This window comes from Nesoenas mayeri (genome assembly GCF_963082525.1).
Source record: "Nesoenas mayeri genome assembly, chromosome: 24".
Classification (NCBI taxonomy): Eukaryota; Metazoa; Chordata; class Aves; order Columbiformes; family Columbidae; genus Nesoenas; species Nesoenas mayeri.
Genome location: NC_137546.1, coordinates 7,130,637 through 7,146,650, shown reverse-complemented (window position 1 = coordinate 7,146,650; position 16,014 = coordinate 7,130,637). Strand labels below are relative to the sequence as shown.

Here is a 16,014-nt window from a genome sequence, read left to right as displayed (position 1 = left end):
CCGGACGCGCCGACCCGCAGCAGACGGCAGCAGGGAACAGGAGAGGGCAGGCTGGAAGAGGCGCAGAAGATGGAAGGGAAATGCCAAAATTGCAACAAGCTGCCTGAAAATCTCATCGTCACGGTTTGTGTTAAGTATTCACACATGCACACATGCACATGCACAACAGTATTTCACAGTGTCAATGTTAGCAAGTGCCCTCTCCCCTTGTTACGTGTTCTCTCCATGAAGTTGAATTTTGCCATTAGACTCGTATGTCACAGCAGTACATTTGATATGCACAAAATAAATAAGTTAAAGTCACTTTAAGAACGTGACTCTGCCCTCCACTGGAGCAGCTCCAGAGGCATCTACAACCAAAGTACTGTGCAGGAACTCGGTTCCTCGTGCTCCCAGGAGAGCTTGAGGGATGCAGAAAATTGCAGTCATTTCTATTTAAGATCATTTCTATTTAAGGTCCGGTTCTCCGTTAGTCCTACATGGTCAAATACAGGCAGATGTCACAGTGATGCCTGGTACAAACAGATGGGAACGTGTTACTCTTAGTACCAACACCGTGTGATTTTTGGTCAGAAGAGAGATGTGCTTTCTCTGTCCTGCAGCAGCAGCCACGGCTCTGGCGAGTGGTGGCCCTGAGCTGGGGATGGTCCTGTCCTTCACAGTGCGCTGGGTCTGATAGGTAGATGTGTACAATGGTAGTTAGCCAGGAGATTCAGTGCAGTAAGACAAAATGTCTCCAAATGAAGAAGACCTGAAGTGCCCTTCCAAGCCCTGTCTAACAACGACTGGCCATTGCTCCTCCTTAGTGTCTGCTGGAATGTGAGGGATGGCAGAGAACAGTCAAGAATTGTCTGGGAAGGACAACTGAAGGGCATCACGCGCTCCTTCCACATGGCCGCCTCACAGGAATTTGCTGGTGATCTTTCTAGACAGACAGTTCTCCCTGCAAAGCTCCCTGTGCATCGAGTGGCCAGTTGGCTGTGGTGAGACAACGTGGCACAGCACCATGGACTGCCACCAAACAGCTTCAGACACGCCTTTGGGAAAGACCGGCAACTGTTCCTTGTTAAAATACAGCAGCTACAGCGTGGGACGGCGACGCGCCGTGTGAGCAGCTCCCGCTGCTGCTCCTGCGGGACAGGGTGCGGAGAAACTGCGTGTTTCTCCGTGTCCTCTGCAAGCACTTCGTGTGGTTTAGTTGACACCACCGATTTTTGCATGCTGCTCTTTTAAACTTGAGTCCATTTCCTGACCAGCAGCAGTGATTTAAATGTAAGGATATTAAAAGCATCCCTTGGCTATAGACACACAGGCTAAAACAGGCCGGATACAGGACAGAGAGCTGGTTACGTCCAGACACCACCTGCATACAACATGCCTATAGTCCTCTCACCCCTCTCTGTACACCACCTGAAAGAGACACGGAGCAATGGCACTGCTGTCAGAGCGGGCGGACTGTGGACACTGAGCGCAGAATACGTCCCTGTGCACCCAGCACACACCTGCTGCTGATGTTCGCGTGACTAGAGATGCACTTTTGGATGCAAGAACACAAAATGCTACATACAAATGCAAATATAATCCTGCACTAGAGATTTCAGGTGAATCGGGGCTGGAGGGAACATTCCTCCAGGTGAGGCCCCCGCTGCTGGAGCTGTGCACCAAATATTGGGACACTGCAAGAGCTGAGCAGAGCAGTAACTCACTCGCTGCCACTCGGAAGTGCTTCATTGTTGGATCTGGTCTGGAAGCAGAAAATACTACATCTTTTATAGATGGCCCCGTATTTACAAGCAGTCTAGGGAGATGATGTCTGACCACAGAGGTCTAGACAGCTTGGGAGTTTCGTCCACAGCAGATGTGCTTCCTTTTGGATTCAGCTCCTGGAAAAAACAGCAAAGCAGCTCCCAATGAACACGCCTTTAACACCTCATGCTGCTGAAAAACAGTGGAGAACCGTAGGAATGACATGGGAGTAGCAGACAAGGGGCTGTAAACACGAGTTATGCTGGCCATGGCTAGGAGATGTGTGGAAATGTGCCACGCATGGCCAGAGAGGGGTGGTCGTAGGCATGTTTGAACAGCTATGAGGTGGAACTGAACAGGGAGAATAAGTCCAATTCTCACTTGTAGCCCCCCTGCAGTTGGCTGTTGGCATTTACACATACCAAAGACCTGGTCAGTAACTGAAGTATTTATTTCCATTATTTGTAAATCCACTGACTGACCATTTGGCTCCAACCACAGAATTTTGCCTCCAGAACCTGAGCTACCAGATCAGAGCTTTTTGCCTTTGCTGTTGCAGGGTCTTCTCGTGGTGACCGAGACTGAAGCCATTTCAGAGCCCCCGGCACATCACCTAATGAAGGAAGTGGGTGCCCAAAGGCCCCAGAGCACATCTGCACAGTGTGGTGAACCATCCTCACCCTGGCAGCTCACCCGATCAGACTCCAAACACCACGAGCTCCTCTTGGAGGCCCGGGCTCAACTGCCTCCCTGTGGTACGTGCACCAACCTGACACCTCCCTAAGCAGCCAGATGTTTCCAAAACGCTCTGACATCCAGCTGTGGAGTCATTGCTCCCTCCCACAACTCATCACCCTCCTGTCTTTCCCTCCTCAACACAAACCACCCCCCCCTTCCCAAACCCTCCGTGATGCCGCTCGCCCCTGCACCAGCGGCCCTGAATTGAGCGGATGGTCATTTCATCTTGGCAAGCAACTGCAAACCCAACGGTCAGAAACGTCTGCCAGGCCACGACAAACCGCAAAACAACAAACAAGCAAACGGGAGGAAATGTGCATATAAAAACATTTTTCTCCTGGCATATTGTCAATAAGCTGCAATTTTTCCTTCCGCAGGGAAGGGTTTTAAGTTCTTGGATGATATGATGCTTGGAGATGTAATTTCTTTTTCATCAAAAAAAAAAAAAACCCCAACCAACCAAAAATTTCCAACCCCAAACTCACAAACTGGTCTTAACAAAACAAGATAAAAGGACAAATCTCCCAACAATGACAACCGAAAAATAAAGGTACACGTCAGCATTTGTAATCAAAAACTACTACATACTGTACTTGGGAAGTCTTCCGGGAAAAGATCATTGGCATCTAGTGAGGACATCACTAAAAGTCTTGTGCATATGATATGTATGAGACAATGATGCCATTGGAGGGTAGATGGACGGACCCTTAGGAAACTGTCTCTCACAAAACTGTTCCATGACAAGAGAAAATAAGAGATGTAAAAAGGATTGGTTTTCCCCATCCCCACCCCCCAAAGCATTACAGATTCCTTCTCATTTGTTGGAAACAGCCTCTTCTAGTCTCAGTTTATTTGTATTTGTTTTTGTTTTTGTTTTTTTTAAAAAAGTCTTCATCTTTTGAAGAAGTCCATCGATTTCTGAGATGCACTTGGTTCCACAGCACCAAAGAGCTTCAGCTCTCTCTCCCCTTCGATTTGCTAACAGGGGTTTTCAGGAGGGGCTGCTGGCTGCAGCCCGTTCCCAGAGCCACTGCCCCGTGGCACAAGGAGAAGTGCTTCTCCTGACCTTCCTTTGCGTTCATCTTCTTGAAAAAGTCTCGTTGCTCCAGAGGTGACCGGGCCCGGCTGCAGCAGCCTTGTGCAAGAGGAAACAGATGAAGCTGCTCTTTTCTCTCCCTTTGGAGACTCCCATTGGTCTTGGAGCCTTTTTCAAGAATGTAATTGCTTTATTATTATTTAAAAATATTTCATAGAGTTTTTTGTTTGTTTGTCTGTTTGTTTCAAAATAGCTGTCTTTTTTTGTTCCCTTTTTCCATTGCTTAAATTCTAGAAGCTCTTGGCAACGTCTCATTTTGGATGACAGGGTGTTTCTTCCTGTTGCCGTGATCCTCAGAGCAGCTGCCTGTCTCTGGTCCATGCAGAATACGCAGGAACTGGAGCTCAGACATACAGGGGCAGAGGGGAGCAGGGCCTCAAGGAAGAGGAGCAGGAGGACACGTAGCTATCAAACCTCCACAGACTGAATTTGGTTCATCTGTGCTCTCATCACCTGGATACTGTTCAGAATTTTCTTCTGGTGTCCTGCTAAAGTGACCCCAACTCGCAGAATGTCCCTTTGGGAGGAAAAGAAACAAACATCAGATGAATATCAGGAGGCATTTTCTCACAGCAGAACAAGCCCATGTACGACCGTCCCGCTGGAGCGCGGTGTGTGGGGAGCTGAAGTCTCCACAGATTTATTCCATAAACGCAACAAATGCATGCAAACCCGGTGAAACCTCTGTCTTCCTCTTTGACTCTTCCTGGCTTATCCTCCCCGTCTTTTCATTTGCTACCTACCTGCAATGTCCCCAGAGCGCTGGAAGCCTCAATTGAGAGTGTGAAACCAAATACCACAGGCTCTGCTCACTGCTCACATAGGGATTTGCCTTAGGTTTTCCAGCCTTGTATCACTTGGGGTTTTTTTCTATACATGTTTGGATCCTCCTTCTCATTTCGTGACACAGTAACCCATTTTTTTCACCCCTGGAGACCCAGGAACAGCGTGTGCTACACCCTCAGCAGCGTGAATCTCGGTGTAGATGATGGCTGTTCTTGCTACTTCTACTTTGATCTGATGATGCCATGAAGCGATAAACTTTTGCTAGTTATCCTCTTTGCTAAATTACAGCAATCTATTTTTCGCACTGCTTCTATTTTGTATAGGTATTAGGCACCTGGGAAAAGTAAAGGTCATGCCAAGAGCATGACTGTGACTCTGCATTGTTTCTATCTCTGATCACTCCAGCTGAGTTTGCTACTCGGCTCCCTCTTGGTGGATAAATCTCAGTCATGAATTCTTCTGATCAGGGAATGGGTGGAATTCATGAGGATTTTCAGTTGCCTTTTCTCCTTCCTTGAGTGTCAGGAGCAGACTTAAAAGAGGAAGCATGGCAAAACCCTCTTCTGTTTTAGAGTGAAAGTCAATGGACAAAGGGTAAAAAAGAGATCAAAGGAAAGGTGGGAAAAAACCCTCTAGCACGACTGGCACATGAGTCAGAAGATTTGCTTTAGAGCTTGTCTCTTTGTTCACACAAAGGAGCACGAAGAAGGAAAGGTGGTCATGGGGTATGCCATAGGCAACTGACTGGAGAGCACCCTGAACAGCTTCACACCGATGTCCTCTGAGACTGGTGAACCCAAGCCACAGCTCTGCTGCTGCCCAGACGTGTGCTCAGCAAAGCAGCTGGGAATGCGCTAACACACCACGCAGCTCTGGCACCAGGACGGGGTCCCTCACAGTGGTTGCTTTTCTTGCTGAAGGGCTTCCATTCCGTCCTCTGCCACAGCTACCTGTGCTGAGCCAGGGAGCTTCCCCCTGGATGAGTTTGGCACTTGGTCTTTTGCTTTTGTTCTGATTAGGAACAAAGCCTGACGTCTTCACTCACGTCTGTAAACCAGATTAAGTCTGTGGCTCTGCAGAGCCCTGTGCTTCCTAAGCTTTCTGCCCTGGACATAGATCCTTTGGCAGCCCAGGTGTCCCAGCCTGCAGACAAATCAGTGAGAAACCCTTCAAGTAGGTCAGTGCTGAAAACACGTGGATTCGGTGAACTGAAGCAGTATTAATAAACATTTACACTTTGCTGGCTAAGAAAATTTGAAGAAAACTGTCTCATGGCAGTTCAGCTCCACTTACATGATTATCTGCTTCGGCAAAGGTCAGCAAACATTAGAAGGTGGTGTATCAATCCAGGCTGGGGATGGAGGGATGGAGGGACGGAGAGCAGCCCTGCGGAGAAGGACTTGGGGGTTCTGGGGATGAGCGATGGAAACAACCCGGCCATGTGCGCTCACAGCCCAGAAGCCAATGGTGCCCTGGGCTGCATCCCCAGCCCCGTGGGCAGCAGGTTTGGGGGATCCTGCCCCTCTGCTCTGCTCTGGTGAGACCCCCTGCAGTGCTGGTCCAGCTCTGCGTCCTCAGCACAGACACACATGGAGCTGCTGGAGAGGGGCCAGAGGAGCCACAGGAATGACCCGAGGCTGGAACAGCTCTGCTGGGGGACAGGTGAGAGAGCTGGGGTGTTCGGATGGGGAAGAGAAGCTCTGGGGAGACCTTAGTGTGGCCTTTTCATACTTAAAAGGGACCAATAAGAAAGATGGGGACAGAGTTTTTAGTCTTTTTGTGACAGGACAAGGGGTGATGGTTTTAAACTAAAGGAGGGAGATTCAGGCTGGACATGAGGAAGGAATTGTTGGCCCTGAGGGTGGTGAGAGCCTGGCCCAGGTTGGCCAGAGAGGTGGTGGATGAACCATCCCTGGAGACATCTCAGGCCAGGCTGGATGGGGCCCTGAGCACCCTGAGCTGGTGAAGATGTCCCTGCTCTTGGCAGGGGGGGCACTGGGGGGCTGAGAAGGGCACTGCAACCCAAACTGTTTTGTGACTTCCAAAGGAAAAAGAGCTTGGAGAATCGTTCTCTCTATTATTATGATCAGTCAAGCAGGTGAGAAATGTGAAAGGGAGGTTTGTCAAAACCAGTGTGGACATGAGCTGAGGACACCCTTGTGATTGTGATGAAGGCACCTGGAGAGGAACACGGGGCATATTGTGTGGGACCTGGTAATGGACCGGGAGCAGCGGCATTTAGGGGCACTGAGCATGTCTGTGAAAAAACAGACTGCAGTCTGGACTGTTTGCTGTTATATACGACACAACCCAGGCAAGGCTGGGCTGTGGTGCGGGTGTGATGTCCCAGACTCGTCAAAGTTCTTCTTCCCTGTCCTTCAGATTTTATGGACACTCCTCCTATTGTACGAACACAGCCCATAGTGTGCCACAACCATCTCCAGGGCCTTGGGGTTGTACCACAGATACAGTCAGTCAGAATTACCATGTGATTTTCCTGGCAGCAAATAAGAACAAAAAGCCAGAAAAGGTCAGTTTGGCTGTTTGCGTGAACAGATTCTGATTCATTGGTAGATTTAAAAGTCTGGAATTAAGCACCAAATCCCGGTTACCAGGCACAGAGATGTTGTAGCACTTACAGACGGCTTCAATGCTTGGTGCTTTCTTAGGCAGGGTTTCTAAAGCCAACTGCAACCAACCACAAGCCTTCCACCGAGGCATCAAAGCCCAGCCAGTCCCAAGGGATTCAGAAAAACCCCCTGAATGGATTTCAGCTGCTTGCTTTCTCTGAAGAACTTGCTGAGGTTTTGTCACTGAGGGCCGTTTGTAGCGGGCGCAGGACAATTCAGAACAAACTTGAAACCATCTGGACTTCCAGAGGCCTTTCTCAGACACAAATTTGTTTGCAGTCTGCTTGTCTCCATCACCAACAAGCCAGACATCCAAGGGACTGCAGAGTCTAAAAGCACTCTCGAGTGGATGGAGAACTGCCTGATGCTGGCCTGAAATCTCCTTTTGTTCCATGCTGGGGTTCTGGAGACCCGTATGGGGGTTTTGGTTTTCACAGTGGGGACACGCAGCATAATAGTGTGGAAATGAATTTTGCAGCTATGGACCGACAGACAGATGCACAGTCTGGAGACAAGAAAGAGCCTGCAGAACTGAGAGCTCTGCAGAAACTGAAGGGACCAAAATGAGTCCACCAAGCAACACATTCTGTAAAAGTAAAACTACATCACGTGAAAATGAAAACTAATTCAATAACAACCAACTGTTGTTAAACTACTGAAACTTCTCCTTGTGCTTTGGGACTAGAAGCCTGGGAACTTACTCTACAGTCATCTGAGACACTACGTCAAAGGTGGTGAAGCCAGCACTGGCAAAGCTCTCCTTGTACTGGCTCATCTTGATGGCATCCAGCCATTCATCCACAGTGTTGAAGCTGGTGTAATCCGGGATTGTGCGGTCGAGAAGGGGGAGGTTCATCCTGCAACACAGAAATGGGCAATGAGCAGAACAGACAGCAGCACGCACACGTACTTCTCACCCTCCATCAGCTGGAGGGACCCGGAGCAGCACCATTCACAGTGCCTGCACCACACCCTATTAAGAAGTACCACCCAGAAACTGCTCTGTTCAACTGAGGGAATGACTGTGTAGAGCATCAGAGAAGTCCTTCTGGGTCAGTCTGTACAGGAGAGGTAGGACACATCAAAGGTGATAGGATACAGCTCTAAAATCCCAGGTGCACAAGGGGAGAAAGTACATCCTCATAATGGGGCCAGCACTTCCCACGAGCCGGTGTATCCCCATCCAGTCCAGGGAAACATCATAATGCCAACTACCAAACAACGACATCCAGCCGGCCAGTTGCGTACATGAAACCAAGATACTGCTCTACCTGTGCACAAGGACACTGCCCAACTCAATGAGCTGTCTGCATACACCAGACCTAACCTGTTCAAGGAGAGAGATCAGAGTGACCTTTACATCTTTTATTGGCCTTCATATAAAGGAACAAACAATGCAGGCCAAGCTGCCTCTAAAATAGCTCTCCTAGAGAGATGCCCACCAGGACACAGAGGACAGCAGATCTGCAAACAGATACCAAAGGACAAGAGGAAGACAGAGATACATACCCAGAGGAGAGAGGTGCCATGGCTTTCAGGCTGTTAGGATTTCGGATCATTTTATCTAAGGTGTTGACAATTTGCCCAAATTTGGGTCTGTGGTTTCGATCCTTCTGCCAACAGTCAAGCATTAGTTGGTGAAGGGCATTTGGACAATCCATAGGTGGTGGCAGCCGATAGTCCTGCTCAATAGCATTTATTACCTGCAAGAGGAGAAAAAGAGAACAATACAGCGGCAATGAAACCTATTCAACTCATAATGTTCCTGTTCTTGGATCCTGAGAGCGGCTGGCACGGCCAGCCATTCCACAAAGATGCTGCTGTGCCTGCACCTACTGCTGCCCATCATCTCAGCCCCCTATTCTTGCAGCTAAACACGACTCCGTAGCTTCCAGCCCTCTGCATGTCATGTTGTCCTCCTCTAAGGTGATGCTCAGCCGACACGCAGCCTCGCTGACTGCTTGTGATGAGCTGTGCCCATCAGTCTCCTAATCTGGGAAAAGAGACCATCCCTGCTACCTTGACAAGGATGTGTGAGCCTGCAGCTCCAGGCTTGAGAAAGGTGAGTCAGAGAGAAGGGTTCGTGTTTTCAGACAGGCACACAGCCCAGCCCAGCCGCTCACGGGGAGGAGAACATCCCCATCCAGTGACGGGTCTGCTCATGAGTTACAGGTGGGGGAACCTCCCTCTGTGCTTTCCTTCCTCCAGTTGTGCTTTCTACTCCTGCCAACAACCCAGCCCTTCCAGGTGACAGTGTCATGCCAGGGGACAGGGCTGGGTGTGCTGAGCCAGCAGTAAGAGCTGGATCTGCCCACAGTCCTGTGTACATGCAAACTGAAGCTCACAGTGGGGAGGACCAATATCTTGGTCAGAAGAGTCAGGCACAGGAGAACTTGGCTACAGCTTGCCCAAGTCCCACTGCAGATCTGTGGGCCAACGCAGGAAGGCTTTGGCTGCTGACTTTGGTCTCTCCTTACTGCACCAAATGACGTGGGAAAATGCCTGATCTTGGAGTGTTCCATGGAAGCAGCACATCACAAGGGCTAGAGGATCTTCTTCAAGGGGAACTCAGTCTCCCTGTCACTCTGCACCTGTAGCCCTCCATCCTTCCCTGGGCAATCAAGGGGGATGGAACTGCACAGCTTCCTACAGAGACGTATGTTCCTCCGACAGAGGCACTGACAGGCTTCTCCTTACACATCCTCTGGTCATATTCACAGCACGGGCACTGAGGGGTGAGCAGAAGAAGCCTTGGACACTAGAAACAGACTTGTGCATGGCAACAAAAAACATGGCTGAGGATAAAAACCAGAACTGCAGTAAGAGAAATCAGGGGCAGCATTTGGAAATGACCAGCTCTCCACAGAGATGATAAAAAAGGGGAGGGAGGTTGATAGAACCCTCCCTCAGTGGTCCAGAGGAAGGACCTCAATGTCTCTGGCTGTTCTCACCGTGTCCTGCGTACTTCCAAGGACAGAAATCTGCCTGCTGGGCCACCCCAGGGCTGTATCACCCTCCTGGGGAAGGACTAGCCATACCCATACAGCAGCGTGGTGAATATATTGTTGAGCAGGAAGGCTGCATAGACAAAATCGACATTACTGCAGTTGGGACCGGGAGAACAGCAGGGAAGGTTGGTGGAAAGGTGACACTGAGGTGCGGCGGTGGCAGGAGGCTGCTGCTCCAAGGGAGGGCGGGTGGCAGATCCATGACAAGCAGTCCGGGGTGTGAGGTGGGCATCTGGCAGGGTTTACGATGGACTGTGGGAGAGAATTGATTGGGAGGGTGCTCCAGACACTGGTGCGCACAGCCAAGGTGCTGGGCAGGCTGATCCCAGACAGACAGGGCTGGCACTGCTGCTGCAGGATGTCTGAGCCCTCCCTCCCCTCTGCCCCCGGCTGGACATGATAGAGCCCACTGGGCCTGGGAAGGTCTGAGCTGAGCCATCGCTGCTGTGCTTTGTGCAGCTCTTGGTACCCCTCCAGGGACTCCCCCAGGAGGAGACATGTCCCCTCTCCCAGCCCGCCGGACGGCAGGTCTATCTGAGACAGAAGGGAGGGGAAGCACGGGGCGAGCAGGGCTGGGGAGGGTCATCACAAGCATCAAGAACTCGTCTACAGCATGGATGAAACCGTTTCCCGACAAGCTGCCCGCTCGCTGCCAGCAGACACGTCCCGCGAGGGGGCACAGGCTGCACGATCCATCTCCCCTTCCCGCAGCCTCCCCAGGCGCTCACACCCCAGGGTCAGGAGGCTAATCTGCAGCGAATATTAATACCATGTTCTCAATCACAGGGAAGATCAACTGTAATTAAGTAGTGACAGCTCCCGGGGTGCAATGTCCTGTGGCAGAAGAGGGGGAAGAAGAGGCTGGGGACAGGCAGCACGCAGCAGACGGGGCTGTGCCGTCCCTGCCAGAGGAACCGGTGCTGCGGCAGCACAGGGGCTGCGGCAGGAGAAACCACTGAGGGAAGAGGCCTGGGAGAGGAGGACAAGGGAGGGGGACAGCAGAAGGCTGTGCGTACAGAGCGATGCCAAGGCAGGGACGAGGGCAGTGACACCTGCCTGCAGGAAATGCTTGAAACTGCAGGTGATAATGAAGCCTTAACAGGAAGGAAATTGTCTTTTCCAAGAAGGACATACCCCTAACCTCTTCCCTTTTGGCTCAAACAATTGATGCAAAGACTTTTCTGGTATGCTAGGGGCTGTGGCAAGGCCATGAACAGCGAAGGAGGCTAAGATATCATCCGTCTGCTCCAGGCGTTGAGGACTCACTTGAACAAATTCCCCACCAGGCACTAGGGAAGAAATTGTCCCACTCTGGAAAAATCTGGCATGGCATGAATGGAGTTATATTGACTTGATAAAGGTCCGATTTTCCATTGCGGCAGGAGGAGTTGCAGGACTCACTTGGCTCTCACTCTCCCTGTAAGGCAGGGTGTTTTGTGGGCCCCACGGGATGATGGAGGTGAAGGTGGCAGTCTGAGCGCTTCCAACGGGCTGCCCAGGACAGCTCTGAAACAAGCTGGAAGCCAGGCAGATGCTCAACATGCAGGTTTGCAAGACCCATGCCTGCAGCAGGGTGGGAGGACAGGCCTTCTGCACACAAAGGGTGTACCCAGGACCTTGGTGTTAGATTCAGAGGGTTCACAAGGCAAAGACTGCATGAAGAAGGAGCCCCACACCAGAGGAGTCTTCTGGACACACAGGTGCAGGTGTAGCACTCTGCATGGCGCTCATTGCCGCTGGACAGATGGTCTTTGGTCACCCAGGTAATCAGGTGAAGAGCAGCAAGGAGAATGGCACTGCTGTGCTGAAAGGAGACTGCAGACACAGGTCATCCTCAGGTGGAGGAAAGGGCTCACACAAACTGCCTGGGTCTCAGGGAACAAGGACTGAAAGTAACAGTTCCACGTGAATTAGAGATGCAAAGTATTATATTTAAAATTAAGCATGTTCTGAAATACCTTGCGGTTTTGGTTTCTAGCTGTAAGTTGCTTGGCTTCTTATACACCACAGTCCAAGTTTGCCATGGGAGATTTAAGGACCATCTAGTGGAAGATGTCCTTGACCATGGCAGGGGGGACTAGATGGGTTTAAAGGGCCCTTCCAACCCAAACCATCCTGTGACTCTGTAACAGACCTTCACTAAATCTGTGGTCTCCTGCAGAAGAAGAGCTGCCGGCTGCTCCAGGAGCTCTCGGGTCAGTGGCAGCATTTCATTTCCCACCCACCTGCTCCCTCTCCACATGGACATCTGTCTACCACCCCCGAGGGTGCACACATTAACCCTGTCCTACTGCAGCGGGTGTTGGACAGTCCTCAACCTCTGCCACAGCAACAAAATGTGACCAGAACAAAAGCCAAAGTTATCCCCATTACTTCTTCCAAAGAGGCTGACATTGGACACATCTCCCATGACAGAGAAGGCTCTGGACATGCCACAGGTTGGGTCTGGCTGTAGTCATGCTCCCAATTTCAGTGTTTCTGCTCTTTTTTTCTTAACAACTCACATCTTGATTGGTCATATCCCAGTAAGGTCGCTCGCCATACGACATCACCTCCCACATGACTATTCCGTAGCTCCACACGTCGCTGGCTGATGTGAATTTTCGGTACTGAATTGCCTCAGGTGCCGTCCACCGTATCGGGATCTTCCCACCCTGCAGGAAAACACAAAGGGGACGGTAACTGAAAGAGTAAGGGGAACTGACCAAGATGAGTGTCCGAAACATCTGCCTCCAATGCGCTGATAAAATCCAGCAGGAAAGGACCGCAGGAATATCCCTGTTGTTAGATCAGGGTGGCTGTGGTTTGCCTAGTCAAGTGTGGGAAGCCCTCGAGGATGATGATTCCCCCAATTTGGTGACCTTTCCCAGGGCTGCACAACCCTCCTGGGGAAGATTTTCCTGTTATTCATCTCGAACCTCCCAAGCCATGATTTTTTCTGTTGCCTCTTGTTACATCATTGGTACCACTGCAAAGAGTTTGGCTCTGTCTTCTTTGTAACTGCCCTTCAAGTACCACAGATCACTTGTAGATGTTCCCTCATCTCTTCATCATACTAACCAAGCCCAGCTCCTCCCACCTGCCTCCTGCCATCGCAGTCTTCAGCATGACAAAATGCCCATTGTGCTGGTAGGATCTTCTGTAGAAAGATTAATGGCTATGAACACAGAAAAATCCAAACTAATCCCCTCTGAATCTCCCTCCACCCTTTTGCTGTCACCTAGCTACCTCCAGAGCAGAATACAAGGAATTAGAACACCAGTCTCTTCAGCTTTCTACATCTCTAGGCTCTCTGAAGGCGGTGATACATCATCCTCTGGAGCAGAATGCATCATGTGTCAGTCTGTTCATTGATACATATGTGATCCAGCAGTTTTGGATCCTGTCCATTTCTGGAGGCAGGAGGAGTGAACATCCTCTTTAGTATGGCATGCTTGGTCACTGGGGGAAATGGGATGGACTGAGTGGGCACTGGGGTCTCCATGTTGCTGGGCAACAGCAGCTCTGGAGATATCAGGACTGTCCACTCCCACGGGAGTGATGCACCACGGGGCCACAGGGACACGTGGTTCTGCTCCAGCCCTTGCAGCCTCCTGAATTTCCACCAGGGTCTTTGGACTTGAGCCATTCACAACTCAAGGGACCTTCTGAAGGGAAAATCTTCCCCTGTGCTGGAAAATACGCAAAAATGTCTAGGTTTTGTGGCTGTGAGAAGATTAAGGAACATTATCTTGTTTTCATTATTCTAGCATGTACAGGGGCTGAGTCCCATTAAGTCCTAGGAGACCTTTAGTAAGATGTGGTAGTTTATTTAGTGACAAAACAATGTTCATTAATCTCACTGCCACAAACCTCTGAAGAAATACTTTGTTTTCCACAAGAGATGGAGGACCAAGCATTCTATACCAAACATGAAGTTATCTCCATCAAGCACACTCTTCACAGAGCTCCTGACAAGCAGTAGATTTTAAAAATTACTAAAAAAGAAGTCCTAAAGTAGAAATCACAGACTGGATATACTTGGGGTTTCCTTGTGGGAATAATAATTATTAGTTAATTATAATAAAAAATGCTCATGCATCTCGGGACATTTGAGGATGATGCATTTTGAAGGGAAAGATAACGTTACTTCTGGCACTCTGGTATCGTGGGTGCACATATTCTGTGGTTATAGATAATACATGTCCTGCTACTGTACCTGCAGATCAAGAAGAATAAATGAGAGATGACAGAGAGGAAAGCTACAGGCACAAGAACAAGAACAGGAAACAGCAGTAAACACCAGAAGCTTCCATGTATTTAGCTTAACAAAGGGAAAGTTAACTGGATGTAAGGATCACGTTGTCAAAAACAAACGTTGCCAGTGTTTCTAAAAGTCATGGGATGACTGTGTATGACGCTGTTGTCTGACGTTACACAAGTTCAGATGAGAATAGAAGTGCACATTTTTAGGTGTTTGTTGGGTATTCGCCTACTGTTACAGTTCACTAAAAGCTATGGCAGACACCTCATTGTGGCCACTTTGAAAGATCTGGGAAGGATTATTTCACAGAATCCCAGAATGGACTGGGTTGGAAAAGACCTCGGAGATCATCCAGTCCAACCCTTGGTCCAACTCCAGCCCATTGACTAGATCATGGCACTCAGTGCCATGGCCAATCTCAGTTTAAACACCTCCAGGGCCGGTGAGTCCAGCACCTCCCTGGGCAGTCATTCCAATGCCTGACCACTCTCTGCACAGAATTGCTTTCTAATCTCCAGCCTCAATTTCCCCTGGCAGAGTTGAAGCCCATGGCCCCTTGTCCTATTGCTGATGCCTGGGAGAAGAGCCCAGTCCCCACCTGGCTACAACTGCCCTTCAGGTAGTTCCAGAGAGTGCTGAGCTCAGCTCTGAGCCTCCTCTTCTCCAGACTAAACAAGCCCAGCTCCCTCAGCCTCTCCCCATAGGGCTTGTGTTCAGGTCCCTTCACCAGTCTTGTTGCTCTTCTCTGGACCCTCCAGCACTTCAATCTCTTTCCTGAGCTGAGGGGCCCAGAACTGACCACAACACTTCAGGTGTGGCCTCCCCAATGCAGAGCACAGGGGAAGGATCACTGCGCTTGTCCTGCTGACCACGCTGGTTTGGATACAGGACAGGACACCATTGGCCTTCTTGGCCACCTGGGCACACTGTGGCTCATGTTGAGCTTCCTGTCCATTAGTACCCCCAGGTCTCTTTCTGCCTGTTCTTCCAACAGATCACGCCCCAGCTCTGTCAATACTTGCTTCCAAGAAGTCCTGTCATAGACATTGTAGGTAGGCACTGATCCTGTAGCATCACTGCAGAGCGATGCTGTACACCCTCACAAGCAATGGTATCTATGAGAACTCCTGGCTGCAATCTCACTGAACAACAAAGTCTTCAAATTATCCTTTGATCCCAGTGCACATTCTGTAGCCTCAGACAGGCTATGAATCCCCAGTGGCACTTGTGTCACTGCTAACCATGGTGTTCCTGGGAGGCTATAGGTGATCACGAAGCCATTTCTGGGAAAGTTTCTCTAATTCGGGAATACTCTCTGGATGTTTCAGATCTAGTACTGCAGGGCTTCTTCCAGCACAGTCCCCACACCTCAGTCTGTTGTTCCTGGGCCTGTGACATGACATGAAAAGGATCACGGCCTCCCAGACAACTGGGCAGCACAATCGGACAAAAACCCCAGACTTACTGCTCTGGTGACAAATCTGTCAGGACAGCATCTCAGAGGATACGTGCTGGATGGGAATAATACATCATCCCAACCCTGGCTTTATCGGGGACATGTTTGGAAAAGGCTCGGTTATATACAGAAGTGACTGCAGGGCCCATCAACAGTCACTGGACAAGACCTTGCAAGAGAAAATCTTCTGTGGTTCATTTCATCGGTCTTTCCGATCTGGCACTTTATTTCCACTGCTGACACTTCGACAAAGTACTCCTCAGGTCAACAGGGAATGTCCCCACCTCCACGACTCCTTCCTTCACCGCCCT

At 50.0% G+C, this 16,014-nt stretch overlaps 1 protein-coding gene across 1 annotated transcript in view; it reads right to left on the bottom strand.

Moving 5' to 3' along the window:
• Positions 1–3,988: 3,988 nt before the first annotated feature.
• Positions 3,989–16,014, bottom strand: part of EPHB2 (EPH receptor B2) — a gene marked incomplete at both ends in the record, with an annotated part of 141,769 nt that continues 129,743 nt past the window's right edge. The window contains 4 exons of the mRNA XM_080358691.1: positions 3,989–4,097; positions 7,698–7,853; positions 8,506–8,699; positions 12,509–12,658. Of these exons, the coding sequence (XP_080214817.1) occupies positions 3,989–4,097; positions 7,698–7,853; positions 8,506–8,699; positions 12,509–12,658 (609 nt within the window). The remainder of the gene's footprint in view (positions 4,098–7,697; positions 7,854–8,505; positions 8,700–12,508; positions 12,659–16,014) is intronic.